Genomic DNA, 25,190 nt, shown 5'->3' with positions numbered 1-25,190 from the left:
TTAATCAAACACATGAAAACCATGTGTTTAATGTATTTGATACCATTCCACCTATTCCGCTCCAGCCATTACCACGAGCCCGTCCTCCCCAATTAAGGTGCCACCAACCTCCTGTGGCCTATAAGCTACCTTCAGGTCGTGTTATGACTGAGGTGAAATATTAAACCTGAACTAATGTGAACCTGTACTTGATATTCTAGACTGACTGGTCTCTACAAACTGGGTCAGAGTGTACGACCTGTTTAGGAGGGTAGTTAAAGATTTACCCCTTATTAACCCTTTGTTAACTTACCATTTGAAACAGCCTTGTAAATACCTGTTATTAGAGAGACAGTAAACCTAGGCTAGATAAAGGACAGTTGAATATTTACGTTACTGAGGTGATGTAGATGGGATGAAGTCATTCTATTCTATTGTATTGTATTCTACTCTATTCTTGCTAACACACTGTTCTTTCTAAACAAGTCTGCTCTCAGCTTGAAAGATACTGATCATAGGAGATTTGATGCAACCAGTTAGCAAGGAGGAAAATGGCGGAAGCGGATGTTCTGTTTGAATCAGATAGCCTGTCAAGTGGAGATGAGAGTGAGAAGAATTGGATTACAGTGGCTCATGCAAAAGGAAATAAGTAAAGTGGTCGTGGAATCTAGTAAATCCAGTCCTCATTCTGAGTATGGGTTTTGGATCAATGTTGTTACCTAGGAGATCCGATTGAAGTCTCTCTAAAGATTGTGGACGCGTTGGATGAGGTGGCGTCGATGACAGTAACGAGGAGGGCTTATTTAGTTTTTTTGTGTATCTATGGAACAGAAGGAGTGTGCTCTGCGCTTCAAGAAGACATCGGATTGGAATGTGTCGTGTGTGGATCTTTGAAGCAGGGCGCCTATCAAGGGTGTTATCTCTGGGGTGGCTCTAGAAGTAAATGCAAAGGATATACGTGTAGAATTGGATCAAGTGGTTGATGCACACCGACTGACCAGCATGGTGGATGGAGTGAGGACGCCCACTCCATCCATTCTATTGTTTTTTTTTTTATGAAGAGTCTCTCCTTTCTCATGTGTATTTGGGTTTTATGAGATACCCTGTGAGAGCCTTCGTGCCCAAACCCATGCAGTGTGAAAAATGCAAATGATTTGGTCGTGTATGTAGATGGGAGGGGTATCGTATGCCAGCTGAGCCTAAATGCTGCAATTGTGGTAGTGAACTTGCACCTGAATTTCTGAAGTGTCCTGTTAGGGGGAAGGGGAAGGAGGTGGCAAGAATAAGGACTGTCCAACATGTCTCCTATCCGGAGGTGGTGAGAAGAGTAGAAGAAGGGAGAGAAGTTGAAGAAATAATGGTAGTAGGAGTAGAGATGGCAGATAATATTCTGTGTCAACAGAGGGATCCTGACATGTTGCATGTTAAGAAGGTGGACTTTGTAGTGTTTATTGCATCGGTTATCAACTGCACAGTGCAAACAGAGAGGAAATCTGAGAAAATAGGCATCATTGTGAATGTTTTTTGGGACTCAGGGATTTTACAGCAGAGGCATTACAAGGAATCCTGTCAATGAATGCTCTGTCCTCACAGGCCCCTGAGCCTCTTTAGGGATGGGATTTTAACTGTGACTGAAGGAGTGGAATGGTTTTTTGATAAATGTTTTGTATTTTGTATGATCTCGGGATCCGCACCTTCCCGCAATGGAATATTTTTTGTTTCAATACCCCGTGCAGTAGGTGGTGGCAATACACCCCAATAGGTGTAGTTTGTCATAAACCATAAAGAAGAAGGAGATTTGATGTGTAACGTAATAAGCAGTACCATATTTCAAAGAACGGCGCAGGGTTTGAGTTGAAGATGGCGGAAACTGAGGTTTTGTTTGAAACTGCTAGTGAGTTGGGTGAAGCTAATAGTACAGAAAGTGAGAATGAGTGGGTTACCATGGCGAAGAAAAAGGGAAACGAGAAGTAAAGCTGTGGTGGAAAATAGGAAACCACTAGACTCATTTTTAGTCGGAGTGAGGGTTTTGGATCAATGCTACTTGGGAAATCCGTTTAACGTCTCGAGGAAAATCTGGAATGTGTTGAAGGAAAGTGTGGAGTTGGTGAGAGTCACAAGAAGTGTATATTTTTGGTATGTCTGCGGAGCAGAAGAAGAGTGTTTCAAGACTCAAAAAGATATCGGAGTGGAATGTTTCCTGTATGGATTTTCAGAGCAAGGCGCCTATCAAGGGGGTTATTTCTGGGGTGGCGCAAGAAATAAAGGCAGAGGATATTATTGAGGACATCGATGGAGTGGTTGGTGCACGTCAACAGACCTGTATGGTGGATGGAGAAAATAAATTCACTTCATCCATGCTGCTGTTCTTTGATGAAGAGTCTCTCCCTTCTCATATAAAGTTAGGATTCATGACATACTCTGCAAGAGCTTTTGTGCACAAGCCCCAGTGTCATAAATGTAAAAGATTTGGTCATGTGTCAAGTGTGTGCAGAAGGGAAGAGCATTGTATGCCAGATGAAGTGAAATGCTGCAACTGTGGAGGTGAACATGCGCCTGAATTCCTGGAGTGCCCTGTTAGGGGGAAGGGGAATGAGGTGGCAAGGGTAAGGAGTGTCCAGCGTGTCTCCTATCTGGAGGCAGTGAGAAGATTGGAAGGAATGAGTGACGGGGAAGAAACAATGGTAGTAGAGCCACCACGACCAGTGAAGGCTTCTCATCAACCGAGGGATAGTGAAATGCATGTTATTTCATGTTAAAAAGGTGGACTTTGTATCATTTATTGCAATGGTCATAAACTGTACAGTACAAGTGGAGAAGAAGTCTTAAGAAAATTGGAATAATTGTGAATGCCGCTGAACATTTTTTGGGTCTTCGTGATTTCACAGCCTCTGTAGCTCAGCTGGTAGAGCACGGCGCTTGTAACGCCAAGGTAGTGGGTTCGATCCCCGGGACCACCCATACACAAAAAAAATTATGCACGCATGACTGTAAGTCGCTTTGGATAAAAGCGTCTGCTAAATGGCATATTATTATTATAGTATTAAATCCTGTCGGTGAATGTTCTGCCATCACAGGCCCCTGAGCCTGTGTAGGGATGTATTTTGGAGTGGACTGTGATTGAAGAAGTGGGATGGGTTTTCTTAGTTGATGTGTTGAATTTTGTATGATGTCGTTTTCCCCCTTTCCCGCAATGGTTTTATAGTTTCTTATTCACTACCCCGTACAGCTGGTGGCGGTAATGCACCATTAACATTGGATGCCAACCGCCGTTAAACCCCATCGAACAGCACGCATATCATTTTCATTTAGCCACACCCTTTGAGCTATGACGCCACCCAATAACATCCTTTCTCTTCAGTGTAAACGGAAGTGAAGTGACCAAGATGAATTTCCACGTTAGCGTTTTTATTGTTGTTATTTAGACGTTTATTAACAACATGGAACTTAGAATATGAGTAATTTAACTGCACAGCAACACATACTTACCCCATGTAGTCTTTAATTCGCGTTGGAGGCAGGACTTGGTTGATAGACGTTTTCTAGGTAACGCGAGTTAGCTGCTAACAATGGCTAACTGTATGGTTTTTCACACTCAAATAGCCTCCATCATGGAAGTGCTAGCGAATGCAGCCGTAGCAGATATATGTAAACTCGTAGACGACGACTATGCAGTGTTTCGTTTGGAAATAACTCAAAGCCAGAAAGAAAACAGGGCATTGCGGAGGAAACTACAGCTTCTGGAACTGAAGGTGGCACGGGAGCGCGCAGAGAGGACAATGCGAGAGCGCGTCCTCGCCAGTCGTCCAAGTAGTGTCAAGATCCTCGACCGATACAGAGGAATGGCAAGAGGTACATTTCGCTGAAGGCTGTCCTGCACGGCCTGTCGCCGTTCATATATAACTCAGTGCCTGTCGCCGTTCATATATAACTCAGTGCCTGTCGCCCCGTTCCCCTCTGTACATGTATTCAGATGTGTTTCCTGGAATTGGGTCTTCGTCAGTTTTTGGATAGTATGCAATAATTCCCCAGATTACTTAGCTATTTTGCGTAAAGAAACAATATAATATTCTAACCAGATTAATTTACTGCATTTCCTATTATTTACTCAATGAAGACAATGTGTTGCATGGAACATAATACAATCAATTAAAAGTATATCAAGAAGTTATGCAAAGTGTTACCTTTCATCCTGGCTAATTCTAGACAGTGTCAAAACTGTCAATAGTGTACAATATAGGGTTGAGCATTGACAGTAACTAACCTAACCACCTTTTTCCCCCCAATAACTCTCTCAGGTGAAGGACATCTCACTGGAGGCCACAGGAGCTTTGTGAAGCCAGCGGGACACAATACATGGAGAGATGAACAACCAATCACTGTTGATGAGGGGAGTGGAACCTCAACCCAGCACGTTATTGTGATAGAGGTTAGTGTAGTGTTGCATAAAAAATTACAGTTCCTTTGTAAATGAAATTTGTAACGTTTATTTCAGAAAGGCTCCCCTAAGCTATTCACTTGCTTACATGTACATCTGCCATAGTGGAGCTTGTGAGACTTTCCTAAGAGATTGTTATCCAATTCAACTCATGTACCGGTAATAACCTCCTCTCTTCTTGTGTCAGTCTGCAGATGCAGATGCTGCAGGTCCTGGGGTAAAGCAGGAGAGGTCTGAAGGAGAGGAGGACCCACGGCACAGCAGAGACATCCAGACTGGAGAGGCAGTAGAGCCCCCTGTAGCCATGGAGGACCCCACCACCACCGCCCCAGCTCAGCCCAGGACCCAACGCAGCATCACGGAGGTCAGTGGAACGCTGAACGCCGTCCTCAAGTCAGAGACAGACACCAAGACTTTAACTGAAACACAAAGGCTAGACACAGGATCTGACTACAGATCAGACCCAGAGAGACTGGGGCTGGGGAGACTGGGCTGTCCTCCTGCTCCCGGCTCAGAGTATTTACTTTACGGTAACCCGAGCCCAAGGACGGTTCATTCCCATCGGGACTCAGGTGACGCATTAGATGATCCGTCTTGTTCTTACAGTACAGAGATGGACCCTGGCAACATGCCCTTAGGTTTAGAGACAGAGATTGATCTATCTAGAGGGGACTGGAACCGGTACAGTAGTAGTGTATACTCTGAAGGGTGCCTAGATAAGAAAAGAGAGGGTCTGGTCGTAGATGAAGTGAAAGTGGAGTGTGAGTTTCCTCCCACATGGAATGCAGATAGTCACCTAGGATACGGACTCTCACAGGGCAGAGGTTTCTTAGATTACAGGGAAAGCTCAGAGACAAATTCAAATGTCGCGACCCACTCCCCTTTACACACGCTCAGGGATCGCGACACAGTGTCCACGTCGATTGGGCCTTCCGATTCTCATGGCCACATCCTTTTCGATCAGGTATCGAACTCAAACGACAGGGCTAGAGCCCAGGCTCAGGGAGGGGGAGCCAAATCAGGCAATAGTAAAGAGAAACGGTTCCTCTGCATGTTCTGTAACAAAGGCTTCAGCTGCCCCCAGAAGGTGGAGATCCACCAGAGGGTCCACACAGGAGAGAAACCCTTCAGCTGTGCCCAGTGTCACAAACGCTTCTCCCAGGCTTGTGACCTGAAAAGGCACCAAAGAGTCCACACAGGGGAGAAACCCTACAGCTGCCCCCAGTGTGAGAAGAGGTTCTCCCACCAGCACCATCTGAAGAGGCACCTGAAGGTCCACACGAGATAGAGGCTGTTTCCCTGTACTAGGTGGTGGGCCAAACCTGAAAAACGTGAAGTTGATCAATCCCCGTAGAGGGAGGAGCTGATTTTTGTACATGACAGTAAAACATTCTTATGATGACTATAAAAATTCGTTAAACTTTGAACCGATCAAACTCCCGCACATAACCCTTGTGATGAAGGCAGCCAATGGCCTGCTTCTATCTACGACGTAAACACAGCCTCTTGTGAAAACGCAAGCTGCTGTCTGATGAAGAGGAACAGATATAGCTAGCTCCCAAAGACTGAAATAAGATAAATATCTGTTTGAGTGCACTTGAAATATGCAGCATGCAATACGAATTGTCTTGATTGTATGAAGAGGTAACGCCGTTGATAATTTAGCCAATTTATTGAAAGCTAGCCAATGTTACAGTTTGACTAGCCTAGTCAGCTACTGTAAATGTCAATTTGTGTTTCATTAGCTATCTTTGTCAGTGAATTCAATTTTTTTAATCATGTTTTGGCATGATTGTCTCATTTCAAGTAATTAGCTGCAAGCTTAAATAAACATTCAATCATATACTTTGCGTAGAAACCCAAATAAAAGCATGTAGACAGAAAGATGTGTGTGTGTCATGAACGCTAGAATGCAGGTTTAAAATGACGTCTGCATCTGCCATTACATATAGCATACCTTGCAATACAATCTTCTCTAAAAACAGTTGTACAATGTGCTTTGCAATAAGATAACCAGAATTTGATTTCTAAACCAGATGAGTTCTCAAATTGCAGCTGCCCAATACCATGGTGGGCATGCATAATGTTGGATGCATTGGAATGTAAGGTATGGTGAATGATAAAGAGCATGAAGGATTGTACAAAAAGCATTTGGGAAATTAATGTTTCAGTTTTAAATACTAAATGTTCAGTGAAAGTGAATATATTTAGGTGGTTTAAATTATGAACTTTCATACTAACCTTCTAAAAGTTGACAGTGCCTAAATCTTGCCAATCCATTCATAATTCTACTAACTATGACTGAATGTGAGACAAGTTTTCCATAGTGTACATTTCATGCGTATACATCCGAACAAAGAACACCAACACAAATAGTGTTCCACCATTTATTGAGTACAGAGGCAAATAGTCTCAGGCAGTATTTGAAATATCTAAATATAGTGTAACCTACCAATCAATATTTATTTGGACCGTGACATAATTTGCATAATTTTGGCTCTGTATGCCACCACAATGGATTTGAAATGAAACATTCAAGATGTGCTTTAAGTGTGGACTTTCATCTTTAATTTAAGGGTTTTGTCAAAATGATTGTATGAACCGTGTAGGAATTACAACCATTTTTATACATAGCCCCCCAATTTTAGGGGCTCAAAATTAATTGGACAAACTAACATAATCATAAATTAAATTGTGAGTTTTAATACTTGGTTGCAAACCCTTTGCAGTCAATGACTGCCTGAAGTCTGGAACCCATAGACATCACCAGATGCTGGGTTTCTTCCCTGGTGATGCTCTGCCAGGCCTTTACTGCAGCTGTCTTCAGTTCCTGCTTGTTCTTGGGGCGTTTTGCCTTCAGCAAATGAAATGCATGCTCAATTGGATTCAGGTCAGGTGATTGACTTGGCCATTGCAGAACACTCCACTTCTTTGCCTTGTATTGGGTTGCTTTCGCAGTATGCTTCGGGTCATTGTCCATCTGCACCGTGAAGCGCCGTCCAATGAGTTTTGAAGCATTTGGCTGAATCTGAGCAGATAATATAGCCATATAACTGTCATCAACGCATGCTTCAGTATTCCGCCTTCTCTAGGAACATTTGTGTGCCCTGGCCCCATAGGCGTATCGGAAGGATCCCACCCTGTCACCAATGTAGCTGAATCAAATCAAATGTTATTTGTCACATAGTTTGTAAACAACAGGTGTGGACTAACAGTGAAATGCTTACTTACAACTCCCAACAATGCAGAGAAAGAAAATAGAGAGATAATAGAAAAGTAAGAACTGACATCGCCAACAAACGGAAATGTGTTCAGAAGTAATAAATATACACTGTGAAAACCAACTCCTCCCTCGACAGAGATCGATCATCTCGAAAATGAAAGAAGATACTGTAGCTTGCTACACAGCCTATCACCTGTACGCACTGCGGGAAGAGGTTCTGGGAGAGGAGCTACCTCAGGATACACCAGCAGAAAAACCATTCCACTATATAACATAGAAAGTAGGGCTGGGAATTGCCAGGGACCTCATGATACGATATTATCACAATACTTAGGTGCCGGTACAATATTTATTACGATTCTCACGATTCTATATGTATTCTGATTCGATATTGCGATTTGATGTTCCAAACATATTGCTCACTATATGTCTGCTGCAGAGAGACGAGAGAGCATGATAAAACAAGTTTTGATCAATCAGGGAAATAAAAGTGCTGAAAACATGTTGGCTCACTATTTAAAAAGAAGATGGAGAACAAGCTATAGGATTTAAAAATACCTGAGTTTTTGTGCAGGTACAGCCGACTAGCGCCAGCTAACGCTACCTACAGTAGCACATTTTTTTAGAAAATAATAATAATTTGTTATTTTTTATATATATTTTTGTACCGATACTTGGAGTCAAATATCGATAGAATATAGTCCAAAAATTATATTGCAATATGTAACTGACATGTTATACGAAATGTAACGCGATTTGTAACCATCCAATCGATAGCTTCTGACGCTTAGATCAAGCCCTACATTAAAGACAAATATTAATTGTCATTGTTGTCAACAGAAAAGATCCACAGATGCATTTGGAATAATGAGAGTAACAGATTTCAGTGTTGAATATTCCTGAGTAAAATATTGCATCCAGACATTGTGTGATATAAGGCATACTTAAAGCCTAAAAAGTCTGTTACATCAAAATCAAATGTATTAATAAAGCCCTTTTTACATCAGCAGATGTCACAAAGTGCTATACAGAAACCCAGCCTAAAACCCCAAACAGCAAGCAATGCAGATGTAGAAGCATGGTGGCTAGGAAAAACTCCCTAGAAAGGCAGGAACCTAGAGAGGAACCAGGCTCTGAGGGGTGGCCAGTCCTCTTCTGGCTGTGCTGGGTGGAGATAGTACATGGCCATTAAGGCCAGATTATTCTTCAAGATGTTCATATTGTGTTTGGACTGTGTAGGCTATATGATGTTCACAAATGCCTGTATCATTACATCTATTCAACTACTTTATTTTTTATGAGAAAGTTCATGCAGATTTTTAGTTGAGACGTATGTGTGGTTTATATATTGTGTATTTAAAACTCAGACTTTTCATTCCAAGACTTTCATTGAGACTCTCTTTGTTATACATCGCATCTGATCTCACCCTATTCTGCATACACCCAACAGCGCTTTATAACCAATATAATATATACTTACTAAATATAGCTACACATACCCACACACTAACAAACACCTACTGTACATGTCAAAATAGTTTAGTCAGGTTTGTCTGATGATGACTTGACTAATCATAGCTGACATGTTTACGCACTACATCCTATTTATGTCCACCATGATGGGTTTAACTACAATTAAGTAATTCTGTAACTACAGTATAGGACTCATTCATAGGGATGGGTAAACACTCCATGTTGAAAGTATGTTTATTATCTGTGTGTGTATGTACCTGAGGGAGTGTATGTCTGTGTAATCTGTATCACCTGTCTCTTCCAGGAGGAGGAGGGTCCAGAGGTGCTGCTGGTGAAGGAGGAGGGTCTGGGGAACCCTGAGGGGCCCACGGTCATGGAGGACAACCAGACAACACCTCCTCCTGAACCCACAGAGGAACCAGCTGAGCAGCACAGGACCACACACAGTCTCACTGAGGTGAGCCCACTGTGAACTACTGTCTGTATAGTATTAGGTCAGGGCCCATATCCACAAAGCCTCTCAGAGTAGGAGTGCTGAACTAGGATCAGTTTTGCCTTTTAGATCATAATGAATAAGACTATATAGACAGATGGGGACCTGATCCTCGATCAGCACTTCTACTCTGAGACTACCCATGGGCCGTATCCACAAAGCGTCTCAGAAAAGGTCATTTAAAACCTGTTTAAAAAAACTCCAAGCTCAGAGTAGGTTTTATGATGATGTTAAAACACTGCTCAGACAAATTCTGAGCCAGGATTAAAATCAACTCTTAAAAGTTTATTTCAGCTGGTAATCATGACAGTTTGAGGTACCGTAAAGGAAAGATAGTGATGACGCTCATTGACATTGTTACGGGCCCTTCCCAACAATGCAGTGAGAAAGAAAATAGAGAAATAATAGAAAAGTCATAACACAGAATAATAAAAGTAATAAATACACAATGAGGAATGATACACGGGGTACCAGTACTGAGATAATGTACATATAACTAGGAATTAAGTGACTAGTCTACAGGACAGATAATAAACAGCAGCAGCAGCAGCGTATGTGTTGAGTCAAAAATGTTAGTGCAAAAAGGTCAATGCAGATAGTCCGGGTAGCTATTTGGTTAACTATTTAAGTCACTATTTAGCAGTGTTATGGCTTGGGGATAGAAGCTGTTCAGGGTCCTGTTGGTTCCACACTTGGTGCATCGGTACCGCTTGCCCTGCGGTAGCAGAGAGAACAGTCAATGACTTGGGTGGCTTGGGTATTTTTTAGGGCCTTCCTCTGACACTGCCTGGTATAAAGGTCCTGGATGGCAGGGAGCTCGACCCCAGTGAGGTACTGGGCCGTACGCACTACCCTCTATGGCGCTTTACGGTCGGATGCCAAGCAGATGCCATACCAAGCGGTGATGCAGCCAGTCAAGATGCTCTCAATGGTGCAGCTGTAGAACTTTTTGAGGATCTGAGGGCCCATGCCAAATCTTTTCCGCCTCCTGAGGGGGAAGAGGCATTGTCATGCCCACATCACGACTGTGTTGGTGTGTGTGTGGACCATGATAGATCCTAAGTGATGTGGACACCGAGGAAATTGAAGCTCTCAATCCACTCCACTACAGCCCTGTCGATGTGAATGGGGGCGTGCTCAGCCCTCCGTTTCCTGTAGTCCATGATCAGCTCCTTTTATCTTCCTGACGTTGAGGGAGAGTTTGTTGTCCTGGCACCACACTGCCAAGTCTCTGACCTTCTCCCTATAGGCTCTCTCATCTTCGTCGGTGATCAGGCCTACCACCGTCGTGTTGTCAGCAAACTTACTGGTGTTGGAGTCGTGCACATCCACACGGTTGTGGGTGACCAGGGAGTACAGGAGGAGTCTAAGCTTAGTGATGAGCTTGGAGGGCACTATGGTGTTGAACGCTGAGGTGTAGTCAATGAACAGCATTCTCACCTCTTGTCCAGGTGGGAGAGGGCAGTGTGGAGTGCAATAGAGATTGCGTCATCTGTGGATCTGTTGGGTCGGTTTGCGAATTGGAGTGGGTCCAGGGTGTCTGGTGTGATGGTGTTGATGTGAGCCATGACAAGCCTTTCAAAGCATTTCATGGCTACAGATGTGAATGCTACTAGGCGAAAGTCATTTAGACAGGTTACCTAGATGTTCTTGGGCACAGGGACTATGGTGGGCTGCTTTAAACATGTAGGTATTACAGACTGGGTCAGGGAGAGGTTGAAAATATCAGTGAAGACACTTGCCAGCTGGTCAGCAGATGCTCTGAGTACGGGTCTGGTAATCCGTCTGGCCCTGCGGCCTTGTGAATGTTAACCTGTTTAAAGTTCTTACTCACATCAGCTACGGAGAGTATGATCATACAGTCGTTCGGAACAGCTGGTGCTCTCATGCATGGTTCAGTGTTGCAATTAGAGATCGCACACCAGCTGTTATTATCAAAGAGACATACACCTCCCCCTTGAGCTTACCGGATGTTGCCGTTCTGTCCTATTGATGCATAGAAAAACCAGCCAGATGTACAGTACCAGTCAAAAGTTTGGACACACCCAGGGTTTTACTTAATTTTTACTATTTTCTACATTGTAGAATAATAGTGGAGACATCAAAACTAAGAAATAACACATATGTAGTAACCAAAAAAGTGTTAAACAAATCAAAATATATTTTATATTTGAGATTCTTCAAAGTAGCCACCCTATGCCTTGATGACAGCTTTGCACACTCTTGGCATTCTCTCAACCAGCTTCACCTGGAATGCTTTTCCAACAGTCTTGAAGGAGTTCCCACATATGCTGAGCACTTGTTGGCTGCTTTTCCTTCACTCTGTTATTTCATAGTTTTGATATCTTCACTATTAGTCAACAATGTAGAAAATAGTAAAAATAAAGAAAAACCCTTGAATGAGTAGGTGTGTCCAAACGTTTGACTAGTACTGTATATTATCCATGTTCTTGTTCAGCCAAGACTCCGAGAACCATAGGATATTACAGTTCTTCAGGTCCCGTTGATAGGATAGTTTCGAACGGTGCTCGTCCAGTTTGTTCTCCAGTGATTGTACGTTCACCAATAGAACGGAGGGTAGAGGTGGTTTATGTCCTCGCCGACATAGTTTCGTCAGGGTGCCCACATGTTGGCCTCACTTGCGCCGTCTTTTTCTTTTCTGAGTCTTCGGGATTAGGGCCTGGTCTGGGGTGAACAGTATGTCCTGTGCCTCCAACTCATTGAAGTAGAAATATTCATCCAAATCGAGGATAGTGATCGCTGTTCTGATGTCAAGAAGCTATTTTCGGTCATAATAATTATAATTATGGGGAATAGCTAATCGCAATGAGGCATTGCCACCTTTGGACTCTCAACACACTCATCACTACCGTTTAACAATTCTAAATCGCTTTGGCACAGTAGGCATCAACTCACTTGCCGATATTGTTGCATAAAATGTTTGAGAAGTCTCAATTTCATCGAACATAATCAAAGTTAACATAGGCCTTATCATGTGAAAATGATAGACCTTTCAAAGGTTTTCTGCAACATTATCTAGATGCTTTCAATTTCAAGCATGTTTTTTAAAGGTAGACTGTCAACGTCTATCAAGGTGATATGCGCTCCAAAGGGATAACTTGAAATAACACAATGTAGGTTATTGAAATAATCAAAAGAAAATGTTGAATATTTATTAGCCTACTGGTTAAAACAATTTAGGCATATCATGTGAAATCATTGTCAAAAGTGCAAGAGATACTGTTGCAGGTAGGTCTAGATCATTTATGGGTTGATCATATACAAATATAAACACATTCTTTCAACAACTCCGAAGCAATTTCATGTCTATGGTGCAGGAACCACTGACTCACTGCCTTTTTCTATTATCAAGACACTTGCTGGTAACTCAACTAGTTAGGACAGCTCATGAGGTCTCCTAAATATCTGTAGACTAGGTAGGACCCTTATTACTAAAGAGGCTTCATGCATAGCTTTTATTCTTACCCATTAGAGTAGGAGTAAAATGTAGCTTCTCAGAACTTACGACCAATGTTCTACTCTGAGACACTTTGTGGATATGGGCCCTGGTCTTGATTAATTTTGTCTTAAGTGTGGGACCATGCCTTTCATTTATTAAACCATTAAAGAGTATCAAATAATAAAATAAACTAACATGTTTGCATAGTACTCATAGCAATCCCTCATTGCCCAATCAGAAGATGCTCCGTAGCAGGGTGCTCATATCAGATTTCTTGATCCAACATCCTCTCACTCTGTACCTCTTACAGTCAGTAGACATGGAGGATGGGAAGCCTGATCTGCTGCTGGTCAAAGAGGAGACAATAGAAGATGGACCAGAGAGCATTGATCTGCTGAGTGGACTAAAGATGGGGGAGCAAGGTAAGGGAGAAATACATATAGCCTACATACAGTAATAGATCTTCAATGGGAATAGTAATGCGCCTGGCTATTATTTTTTCAGAAAATGAAATCAATACAGCTTATGTTTACATACAAAAACACACAATGTATGAACTTGACCAGGTAATTTACTAAAAAAACTCCATATGTAGAGTTTTCTCTGCCATGATTTTTAAAGTCTATTTTGTAAATGTAAGTCGCTCTGGATAAGAGCGTCTGCTAAATGACTTAAATGTAAATGTAACCTCTTCCTTCAGGTGGTTGGCTGGAGGTTAAAAGAGGAGACTGGGCGGTCATCTTGGATTCCCAGACCGGAGCAGCCAAGGGTCCAGGGGATGACATCACTGAGCAGGCCAGGGCCAGAGGCGACATAGTGGAGGTCAGTGGATGGGACAGCTTCCTTAATGCCGGGCTGGGGAACAACACTGTTAACCACAACCCGAAACACACAGTGGAACACAAAACAACAACCAAACTTTGTTTCCATGACAACAGACTGGGTGAGACCAGGGCGAGGCGTAGATTTGTTCTGCAGGGACAGGGAGCTGTCGGTGTGAGTCGGGAGAGAACAGACACAGACTCGGCTAGTGATGCTCCGTCCTGCTCCTATAGTTGTGATTCAGAGAGACTGATGGCGCCTCAGGTTAACCCCCTAACAGATGCTGCCTTCAGCCTGCCTTCTATAGGATCTATCAACTGGAACATGGACCCTGCGACAACACAGACACTCCCTGGCCTTCATCCTCCTCACACTCTCCTAATGTTAAACCAGACCTCAGACAATGTCAGTGCCTCAACACTAAATGGCAACACAAGCCCATTGACAAATGACAGTAGTAGTAATTCTATCAGTAGATCCGGTGGAGAAGAGAAGCGCTTCCTGTGTTCGTTCTGTGGAAAAGCCTTCAGTTTCCCCAAACAGGTGGAGATCCACCAGAGGATGCACACGGGGGAGAAACCGTTCGGCTGCAACTTGTGCCGGGCCAGTTTCTCCCACTCATCCAGCCTGAAGAGGCACCAGAGGGTCCACACGGGGGAGAAACCGTTTGGCTGCCACCTGTGCCGGGTCAGTTTCTCCCACACGTCCAGCCTGAAGAGGCACCTGACGGTCCACACAGGAGAGAGGCCGTTCACCTGTACGCACTGTGAGAAGAGGTTCTCAGAGAGGAGCTACCTCAGGATACACCAGCAGAAAATGCACACGGCCCATGTATAGAGGATAGTGACATGTAATGTAGTACTAGTTAGTTTATAGTTAATTATGTTTGTTTTGGATGTAGTAGGGAACTGGATGAGGTGAACTGAGGAAAGAATGAGTATGATGAAGCAGAGTAGATTATATTGTGAAGGTGTCTGTAAAAATGCTTTACTGATGAAAAGTGACAACCTTGTCCTGTTGTTTGATGCTGGTGTTTATAATGAGGAAATGATAGTGCCTTAATTCATGTTTACTTGACATGAAATAGTGAAGCTGTATGCACAACTTTGGCCCTCCTGTAGCTCAGTTGGTAGAGCATGGCGCTTGCAATGCAAGGGTTGTGGGTTCGATTCCCATGGAGGGCCAGTATGAAAAATGTATGCACTCACTAATTGTAAGTCGCTCTGGATAATAGCGTCTGCTAAATGACTAAAATGTCAATTGGATCACTAAAGAATACAACTTTATAGTCCCCTGTAGCTCAGTTGGTAGAGCATGGCGCTTGCAACGCCAGGGTTGTGGGTGCGTTTCCCACAGGGGGCCAGTATGAAAATGTATGCACTCACTAACTGTAAGTCGCTCTGGATAAGAGCGTCTGCTAAATGACTAAAATGTAAATGTAATGTAATGACATTAAGTAGTGAAGCTGTGTGTAATGTTGAACCTTTTCCAAAGTATTCTCGAATTAATTTGATTTAAAAAAACTGATTTCAGATATTTTTGGTACAAAATTGGTAGCCTAAATTAAACAAATTAAGAGTCTACATTATAGTGAAGTTTTATTTGATTTTGAATAGCCGAGTAATAGGCTGACATTACCTTCAGCTACAGAATATTTCACCACCTTGCGTTTCCAGCTCCTCCCCTCTCTCCTTAATGCCTTTCTCCAGCGCGCAGATAGAAGGGCTGTCAACAGTTTAATGAAATACAGAATGTTTCGTTGTGAAAACATGTTACTATCGATGTTCCCGAACAGATTTCACTTGGTTTCCCAAATGAAGCACTGGGTAGCTGCAGGAACAGGGTTGGAGAGCCCATGGCATACAGAGTTTGGGCGGAATATCTATAACGTTGCGCGGCGACAATAACCGAAGTAGTTTACCCGACATGGGACGAACCTGCAGGAAAGTGGCCTCCATTCGCTACTCGAGTGCGGATGATGTGTCTTTTTCCTCTTGCCCATTTGATAATGGCCCATTCTAAATCATTAGTGAAGATAAGATTAAATTGAGAGTAGTCTGATGGGTGAAATAATGATCACTTGATGAGAGCTGGAGAGAACAGCATGTGCAGCCTAAGGCATAAGCTTTTTTTGCAACTTTCTCAAATCATCAATAGCCTATAGTCGCATCATGCAGCCCATATATCTTTTGATTTCGAAGGCATTCTAAGGTTTGTATCATTCACAACTAAAGTTGCCAAATAACTGAAAATCTAGCATACAGGACCTGTTATGCTCAACATAGCCACTTCATATGCACACTCCTCTTGAATGGGAAAAACATCCTTTCTATTTTATTCAGCTAAGTTCAATTATAATCTTCTTACTATAAAATCATAATATAAAATAATGGCATGGGACTTATAAGCATATATTGTCAGCTAAATGAACAATCCTACAGCCTATGGAATGGTGCATAGCCATATAACAAATGACAGTGTACAGTAGGACTATTTACATTCTATTCTTCTGAAATACATTTTCTTTAAATCATGTTTCTTTAGACCTGCCTAAAATAAATCATGGCTTTATTGTGATGGTGTATATTCAATTGATTTATTATATATGTTCCAAAGTGCATCAGCAGCTTGTATGGTCTCACTAATTGTAAGTCGCTCTGGATAAGAAAGTCTGCTAAATGACTAAAATGTAAAATGTAATGCAGGCCTGGAGATGCTTAACATGTTTATGTTAATTAAGGTCAATTACCTTGAGACTGGCAGACTTTTGCATGACAATAACTAGCTGACAAAATGTCATGACTTCCACAGTCCTACTTGTCACATGTATCGTTTTGTGCAATAAAAGTACTGTACTTCAAGTTATGTGAGTGTATTACCATTTTGTTGAAATTAAATACAAAATTGACTATGTGCTGACTGGCTTGGTTATTTTTATATCATTGCAGGGACTGGGTTTCCCTTATTTCAGTCAAACCAAAACATTATACTTAATTGTTGAATCAACACATATGGATTTTTTTGATAATAAACTCCAATGGCTCCATATTGTTAGGTAATTGAATCACAGTGTTAGAGATGGGCTGGACTGTGGTTAAAATTTTATAATATCATAATGTCATGTTTCTGTGTGTACAGCAAAGAGTTTCTTATATAAACTATGCTTTTCTGTTCAATATGTGTTTACAGTCTGCAGTCCATGAGGACCTGCTGATATCTGGGGTTGCTGGCGGGAGAGACTGGACCTCTGAGGCGGCTGGTCACAAACCCTGGCCCTGGATCAGAACCCTGGATCAGGAGCCATCACTCTACCTTCCCGAGTCGGAACCAGGACCAACCAACAAGGGACAGAGACTCCACCACTACACAGAACACAACCAGTGGACTGGTGGACTGAACAACCTCAGTCCTGGTGGTCATCAGAGAGACAGAGGCTCCAGTCAGGGATCCAGTCTGCAGCCCAGACCCTTCTCTTCACAGTCTCCGTGCAGGGATGGAGCAGGGCCTGGGGCTGATCGAGATAGACCCTTCTCCTCCTATGATACAAACACCACAGTATCCATGATGAACAAAGCAAGTCACCCTGGGCTTCGGCCTTCACAGAGAGTGGTGGGAGAGCCCCCTGATGGTAGTCTAATAGGAAGTCTGTCTTCTCCTTCAGGGTCTCGTCTAATGCCTGGTGACTGGGTTCATAGAAGGCCTGGACCTGGGTCTAGCCGTCCTCAGTTACCTCATGGTTACCCCACCAATACAGACCGGGTCAGGATGGGCGTTCACCACGAGAGGCACCTAGCCTATAACACAGCACACAATCCCAACAACACCCAAACAATGGCTAGAGGTCAAGGAGGGAGCTCAAAGACTAACCACCTAATGGCGGTGGCTCCTGCTTCTACCACCTCTGGTGTCATTGGGTCACAACGTAAGAGGCCAAACATTAGGACAGACGCTGACAAGCCATATGCCTGCCCCACATGTGGGAAGCGCTTTGCTGAGGCAAGGTATGTGAAGCAGCACCAGACCATTCACACCAAGGAGAGGCCTTTCAAGTGCAAACTATGTTACAAGAGCTTCTCCTTCCTGAGTTACCTCATCAGACATAGGAGTGCCCACAATGGGGAGAAATCGTAGCAATTCTTTAGCTGAAATACACTGCTCAAAAAAAGAAAGGGAACACTTAAACAACACAATGTAACTCCAAGTCAATTACACTTCTGTGAAATCAAACTGTCCACTTAGGAAGCAACACTGATTGACAATAAATGTCACATGCTGTTGTGCAAATGGAATAGACAACAGGTGGAAATTATAGGCAATTAGCAAGACACCCCCAATAAAGGACTGGTTTTGCAGGTGGTGACCACAGACCACTTCTCAGTTCCTATGCTTCCTGGCTGATGTTTTGGTCACTTTTGAATGCTGGCGGTGCTTTCACTCTAGTGGTAGCATGAGACGGAGTCTACAACCCACACAAGTGGCTCAGGTAGTGCAGCTCATCCAGGATGGCACATCAATGCGAGCTGTGGCAAGAAGGTTTGCTGTGTCTGTCAGCGTAGTGTCCAGAGCATGGAGGCGCTACCAGGAGACAGGCCAGTAGTACATCAGGAGACGTGGAGGAGGCCGTAGGAGGGCAACAACCCAGCAGCAGGACTGCTACCTCCGCTTTTGTGCAAGGAGGAGCAGGAGGAGCACTGCCAGAGCCCTGCAAAATGACCTCCAGCAGGCCACAAATGTGCATGTGTCTGCTCAAACGGTCAGAAACAGACTCCATGAGGGTGGTATGAGGGCCCGACGTCCACAGGTGGGGGTTGTGCTTACAGCCCAACACTGTGCAGGACGTTTGGCATTTGCCAGAGAACACCAAGATTGGCAAATTCGCCACTGGCGCCCTGTGCTCTTCACAGATGAAAGCAGGTTCACACTGAGCACATGTGACAGACGTGACAGAGTCTGGAGACGCCGTGGAGAACATTCTGCTGCCTGCAACCTCCTCCAGCATGACCGGTTTGGCGGTGGGTCAGTCATGGTGTGGGGTGGCATTTCTTTGGGGCCCTCCATGTGCTCGCCAGAGGTAGCCTGACTGCCATTAGGTACCGAGATGAGATCCTCAGACCCCTTGTGAGACCATATGCTGGTGCGGTTGGCCCTGGGTTCCTCCTAATGCAAGACAATGCTAGACCTCATGTGGCTGGAGTGTGTCAGCAGTTCCTGCAAGAGGAAGGCATTGATGCTATGGACTGGCCCGCCCGTTCCCCAGACCTGAATCCAATTGAGCACATCTGGGACATCATGTCTCGCTCAATCCACCAACGCCACATTGCACCACAGACTGTCCAGGAGTTGGCGGATGCTTTAGTCCAGGTCTGGGAGGAGATCCCTCAGGAGACCATCCGCCACCTCATCAGGAGCATGCCCAGGCGTTGTAGGGAGGTCATACAGGCACGTGGAGGCCACACACACTACTGAGCCTCATTTTGACTTGTTTTAAGGACATAACATCAAAGTTGGATCAACCTGTAGTGTGGTTTTCCACTTTAATTTTGAGGGTGACTCCAAATCCAGACCTCCATGGGTTGATACATTTGATTTCCATTGATAATTTGTGTGATTTTGTTGTCAGCACATTCAACTATGTAAAGAAAAAAGTATTTAATAAGATTATTTCATTCATTCAGATCTAGGATGTGTTACTTTAGTGTTCCCTTTATTTTTTTGAGCAGTGTATTATAGTTATCATGTGAAGTGTCCTGGGTTAAGAGTTTTTATTTTTTATTACCAAGTCCCTCAGTTGAGCATCTGGGTACGCTAACATTCTCACATGATACAGACTTGTTGTTTGGTGTGCTGGTATAGCCGAAACACTGTCATTGAAGTCTAACACACACACACACACACACACACACACACACATATATATATATATATATATATATATATATATATATATATATATATATATATATATATATATATATATATACAGTGCATTTCGGAAAGTATTCAGACCCCTTGACTTTTTCCACATTTTGTTACGTTACAGCCTTATTATAAAATTGATTAAATAGTTTTTTCCCCTCAATCTACACACAATACCCCATAATGACAAAGCAAACAGATTGAGTTTTTTGCAAATTTAATCAAAATAATAAACTGAAATATCACATTTACATAAGTCTTCAGACTGTTTACTCAGTACTTTGTTGAGGCTCCTTTGGCAGCGATTACAGCCTCGAGTCTGATACTACAAGCTTGGCACACCTGTATTTGGGGAGTTTCTCCCATTCTTCTCTGCAGATCCTCTCCAGCTCTGTCAGGTTGGATGGGGAGCGTCGCTGCACAGCTATTTCCAGGTCTCTCCAGAGATGTTAGATCGGAGTCCGGGCTCTAGCTGGGCCTCTCAAGGACATTCAGAGACTTGTCCCAAAGCCACTCCTGCGTTGTCTTGGCTGTGTGTTTAGGGTCGTTGTCCTGTTGGAAGTTGAGCCTTCGCCCCAATCTAAGGTCCTGAGCACTCTGGAGCAGGTTTTCATCAAGAATCTCTCTGTACTTTGCTCTGTTCATCTTTCCCTCGACCCTGACTGATCTCCCAGTCCCTGCCGCTGAAAAGCATCCCTACAGCATGATGCTGCCACCACCATGCTTCACTGTGGGGATGGTATTGGCCAGGTGATGAGCGGTGCCTGGTTTCCGCCAGACGTGAAGCTTGGCATTCATTCCAAAGAGTTCAATCTTGGTTTCATCAGACCAGAGAATCTTGTTTCTCATGGTCTGAGTCCTTTAGGTGCCGAATCCTTTAGGTGCCTTTTGGCAAACTCCAAGCCAGCTGTCATGTGCCTTTTACTGAGGAGTGGCTTCCGTCTGGCCACTCTACCATAAAGGCCTTATTGGTGGAGTGCTGCAGAGATGGTTGTCCTTCTGGAAGGTTCTCCCATCTCCACAGAGGAACTCTGGAGCTCTGTCAGAGTGACCATCAGGTTCTTGGTCATCTCCCTGTAGGACCTTATATATACAGGCGTGTGCCTTTCCAAATCATGTCCATTCAATTGAATTTACCACAGGTGGACTCCAATCAAGTTGTAGAAACATCTCAAGGATGATCAATGGAAACAGGATGCACCAGAGCTCAATTTCGAGTCTCATAGCAAAGGGGTTGAATACTTACGTAAATAAGGTATCTGTTTTTTATTTTTAATACATTTGCAAAAATGTCTAAAAACCTGTTTTCGCTTTGTCATTATGGGGTATTGTGTGTAGATTGATGAGGAAAATAATTAATTTAATCCATTTTAGAATAAGGCTGTAACGTAACAAAATGTGGAAAAAGTGAATGGGTTTGAATAGTTTCCAAATGCACAAATTCCCCCTTTGAATTTGGTTTTCCCTATGTTCTGGTCATAACAAACAATGTCCATCCCAACATTATTTGGCATAATCAGGTGGTACCTGTTCCTTTATGTACAAAAAAATAAGTGATCAAATCTGTTAATAAATTAGAAATTATGTTGTCCTTTTGATATGTTGACTTTTTATTTACTTGTTTATCATTTACAATTAAAATTGGCCTTAGTTTCATTCAATCCTATGAAAGGGTTTCCATTAGATTCCAAGGCCACAAAGTAAAAATTGGCTATATTTTAAAAATGAATGAAAACAAAAATGTGCTTTTTGGTCTTCATTTAAGGTTATGGGTTATGCATAAAGTTAGCAGTGTGGTTAAGGTTAGGTTTAAAATCAAATGTTAATTAGAGATATTGTAGAAATAGGCAGGGTTTAGACATAATTATGACTTTGGCTGTGGATGCTAGTGACAACCGCTTGAAAGATACTGATCATGAATCGGAGGTTTGACGTGTAAGGTAATAAGCCGTATTTCAAAGAACAGCGCGCACACCCTTCATTTAGCCACACCCTTCTATGACGCCCACCAATAACATCCTTTCTCTTCAGTGTAAACGGAAGTAAATTACGAAGAACAATTTCCATGTTAGCGTGTTTATTGTTGCTATTTAGACGTTTATTAACACCATGGCACTAAAAATATGACTCATTTAACTGCACAGAATCACATACTTACCCTGTGTAGTCTTTAATACACGTTGGAGACAGGATTTGGTGATTAGATATTATCTAGTTAACCTAGCTGCTAACAATGGCTAACGGTATGGTTTTTCACACTCAAATAGCCTCCATCATGGAGGTGCTAGCGAATGCAGCAGTGGCAGACATCTGTAAACTCGTAGACGACGACTATGCAGTGTTTCGTTTGGAAATAACTCAAAGCCAGAAAGAAAACAGGGCATTGCGGAGGAAACTACAGCTATTGGAACTGAAGGTGGCACGGGAGCGCGTCCTCGCCATTCGTCCCAGTTGTGTCAAGATCCTCGACCGGTACAGAGGAATGGCAAGAGGTACATTCTGCAGAAGGCCGAGACTGCGTGGCCTGTCTCCCCTTTCTGCACATGTTCAGATGTGTTACCCACAATTGGGTCTTGGTCAGTTTTGGGATAGTATGCAATAATCTCCCTGATTACTTAACTAGCTTGCGCAAAGAAACAATCATATTCTAACCATATTATTTCATTCACTGCATTTCCTATTATTTACTCAATAAAAAAAAAAGTGATGCATGGAACATAATACAATACATCGATAAATAAATAGCATATCAAGAAGTTATGAGAAGTGTTACCTTAAATTGTTGCCAATTCTAGACATTGTCAATAGTGTACAATATAGCATTGAGAGTACCTCACCTAACCACTTCTTTCCCCCAATCATTCTCTCAGGTGAAGGACATCTCACTGGAGGCCACAGGTGCTTTGTGAAGCCAGCAGGACACAATACATGGGGAGATGACCAACCAATCACTGTTGATGAGGGGAGTGGAACCTCAACCCAGCATGTTATCATGATACAGGTTAGTGTAAAAAAATGCTACTTTGTTAATCAAATGTTGCCCATTTATTTCAGCAAGGCTCTCTTCAGCTATTCACTTGTGTACATGCACATCTACCATAGGAGAGCTTGTTTGACTTCCCTAAGACATTGTTATCCAATTTAGGTAATAACCTCCTCTCTTCTTGTGTCAGTCTGCAGATGCAGAGGCTGCAGGTCCTGGGGTCAAGCAGGAGAGGTCTGAAGGAGAGGAGGACCCAGGACACAGCAGAAACATCCAGACTGAAACGGCTGAAGTGCCCCCTGTAGCTACGGAGGACCCCACCACTGCCACAGCGCAGCCCAGGACCCAATGCAGCATGACGGAGGTCAGAGACAGACACAAGTCAGAGACAGACACAGAGACTTTAACTGTAACACACAGGCTGTTACACACAGAATCTGACAACAAGTCAGACCCAGAGCGACTGGGGCTGGGGCCACTGGGCTGTCCACCTGCTCCCAGCTCAGAGTATTTACTTTACGGTAACCCGAGCCCAAGGACGGTTAATTCCCATCCGGACTCAGGTGACGCGTTAGAGATTGGAAATGATCCGTCTTGTTCTTACACTACAGAGATGGACCCAGGCAACATGCCCTTGGGTTTAGAGACACAGACTGATCTGTCTAGAGGGGACTGGAACCGGTACAGTAGTAGTGTATACTCTGAAGGGTGCCTAGATAAGAAAGGGGAGGTTATAGTCGTAGATGAGGTGACAGTGAAAGTGGAGGGTGACCCTCCTCCCACATGGAATGCAGATAGTCACCTAGGAGACAGACACTCACAGGGCAGAGATTTCTTAGATTACAGGGAAAGATTAGAGACGAATCAAAATGTTGCGACCCACCCCCCTTTACACTCGCTCAGGGATCACGACCCAATGTCAATGTCGATGGGGCATTCCGATTCACACGGCCGTGTCGTTTTCGATCAGGTATTGAACTCAAACGACAGGGCTAGAGCCCAGGTTCAGGGAGGGGGAGAAACATCAGGCGGTAGTAAAGAGAAACGGTTCCTCTGCAGGTTCTGTAACAAAGGCTTCAGCTGCCCCCAGAAGGTGGAGATCCACCAGAGGGTCCACACAGGGGTGAAACCCTATAGCTGTACCCAGTGTCACATGTGCTTCGCCCAGGCTGGCAACCTGAAGAGGCACCAGAGGGTCCACACAGGGGTGAAACCCTTCAGCTGTACCCAATGTCCCATGTGCTTCGCCCAGGCTGGTGACCTGAAGAGGCACCAGAGGGTCCACACAGGGGAAAAACCCTACAGCTGTACCCAGTGTCCCATGCGCTTCGCCCAGGCTGGTCACTTGAAGATGCACCTGAAGGTCCACACTGGAGAGAGGCCGTTCGCATGTACACACTGCGGGAAGAGGTTCTCAGAGAGGAGCTACCTAAGGATACACCAGCAGAAAAAACATTCCACTCTATAACAGAAAGTAACCATTCCAATCGATAGCTTCTGACGTTTATATCCTACCCTGCATTAAAAACAAATAATAATTTTCATTGTTGTCAATCGAAAAGACCCACAGATGCATTTGGAATAACAAGATTAACAGATTTCAGTGTTTAATATTCCGGAGTAGAATATTGCATCCAGACATTGTGTGATACACTGTATGACCTAAAAAGTATGTTACATAGTGTGTTTGTACGGTGTAGCCTATATGATGTTCATAAATGCCTGTTTCATTACTTCAATTGAAATTCTATTTTTTTCACCAGACACTTTGAGAAAATGAATGCAGTTTAGGAAATTCATGCAGATTTTTAGTTGAGAAGTCTGTGTGGTTTTCATATGGTGTATTTAAAGACTTCCTCCAGTGATTTAACTTTTCCTGTTGTAAAGTGATATCCCAAGTATAAATACAAGTCTAAATGGTTACAAAAATAAAACATTAGCGCAAAAGTGTTTTTTTAGACAACTGCAAACTTCAAGGAGTAGGGTATTCAATTAGTTGGTTTGATGGGAAGTTGTGATGTCATCGGCCTAGAGAACAAAAGAGGAAAGGCCCACCACTTGTGAGATGTCATGACTTACCCGGACCACCTATTGAGATGTGCCTTTTGTTAAGTAAATCAGGTGTTAAGAGGTGAAAAGGAGTCTGGAGTGCCACCTTAACACTTGTTCATGTTTAATAAACACAAAATGGGACTTTTCATTCTAAGACTTTCATTGAGACTCTCTTTAGTATACATCACATCTCACCCTATTCTGCATACACTCGACAGTGCTTTGTAACCATTAGACTTACTAAATATAACTACACATATCCACACACTAACAAACACATTTACATTACATTTACAAACACCTACTGTACACGTCACAATAGTTTAGTCAGGTTTGTCTGATAACTTTTTA

At 43.2% G+C, this 25,190-nt stretch overlaps 2 protein-coding genes across 4 annotated transcripts; both read left to right on the top strand.

The window, feature by feature from the left end:
- The first annotated feature begins 3,329 nt into the window (after positions 1-3,329).
- On the top strand, positions 3,330-18,268 carry LOC311110378 (uncharacterized protein). 2 transcript variants are annotated; one of them, XM_084188925.1, is made up of 7 exons: positions 3,339-3,831; positions 4,278-4,408; positions 4,605-4,781; positions 9,418-9,570; positions 13,377-13,488; positions 13,767-13,888; positions 17,078-18,268. In XM_084188925.1, the coding sequence occupies exons 1-7, from the start codon at positions 3,549-3,551 to the stop codon at positions 18,017-18,019; spliced, it is 1,920 nt and encodes a 639-aa protein (XP_084045051.1). In that variant the 5' UTR covers positions 3,339-3,548; the 3' UTR covers positions 18,020-18,268. The 2 variants fall into 2 exon arrangements, with proteins under 2 accessions (XP_084045052.1, XP_084045051.1); XM_084188926.1 differs by lacking the exon at positions 17,078-18,268 and having other exon boundaries at positions 3,330-3,831; positions 13,767-15,469.
- A 3,559-nt stretch (positions 18,269-21,827) lies between these two features.
- On the top strand, positions 21,828-24,986 carry LOC311110435 (uncharacterized protein). 2 transcript variants are annotated; one of them, XM_084188981.1, is made up of 3 exons: positions 21,828-22,296; positions 22,675-22,805; positions 22,978-24,986. In XM_084188981.1, the coding sequence occupies exons 1-3, from the start codon at positions 22,038-22,040 to the stop codon at positions 24,253-24,255; spliced, it is 1,668 nt and encodes a 555-aa protein (XP_084045107.1). In that variant the 5' UTR covers positions 21,828-22,037; the 3' UTR covers positions 24,256-24,986. The 2 variants fall into 2 exon arrangements, with proteins under 2 accessions (XP_084045107.1, XP_084045108.1); XM_084188982.1 differs by having other exon boundaries at positions 21,834-22,296; positions 22,675-22,809; positions 22,985-24,986.
- Positions 24,987-25,190: the final 204 nt, after the last annotated feature.

The sequence above is a fragment of the Coregonus lavaretus genome, assembly GCF_964263955.1.
Source record: "Coregonus lavaretus genome assembly, contig: SUPER_35_unloc_5, whole genome shotgun sequence".
NCBI classification, from domain to species: Eukaryota; Metazoa; Chordata; class Actinopteri; order Salmoniformes; family Salmonidae; genus Coregonus; species Coregonus lavaretus.
This window is presented reverse-complemented; position numbering and strand designations above follow the sequence as displayed.

Coding starts and splice junctions, on each gene's coding strand:
- LOC311110378 (XM_084188925.1), top strand. CDS start 3,549: ATGGCTAACTGTATGGTTTTTCACACTCAAATAGCCTCCATCATGGAA. Junction 4,409..4,604: donor AGCACGTTATTGTGATAGAG/GTTAGTGTAGTG, acceptor TTCTTGTGTCAG/TCTGCAGATGCAGATGCTGC. Junction 9,571..13,376: donor CCACACACAGTCTCACTGAG/GTGAGCCCACTG, acceptor TACCTCTTACAG/TCAGTAGACATGGAGGATGG.
- LOC311110435 (XM_084188981.1), top strand. CDS start 22,038: ATGGCTAACGGTATGGTTTTTCACACTCAAATAGCCTCCATCATGGAG. Junction 22,297..22,674: donor GTACAGAGGAATGGCAAGAG/GTACATTCTGCA, acceptor TCATTCTCTCAG/GTGAAGGACATCTCACTGGA. Junction 22,806..22,977: donor AGCATGTTATCATGATACAG/GTTAGTGTAAAA, acceptor TTCTTGTGTCAG/TCTGCAGATGCAGAGGCTGC.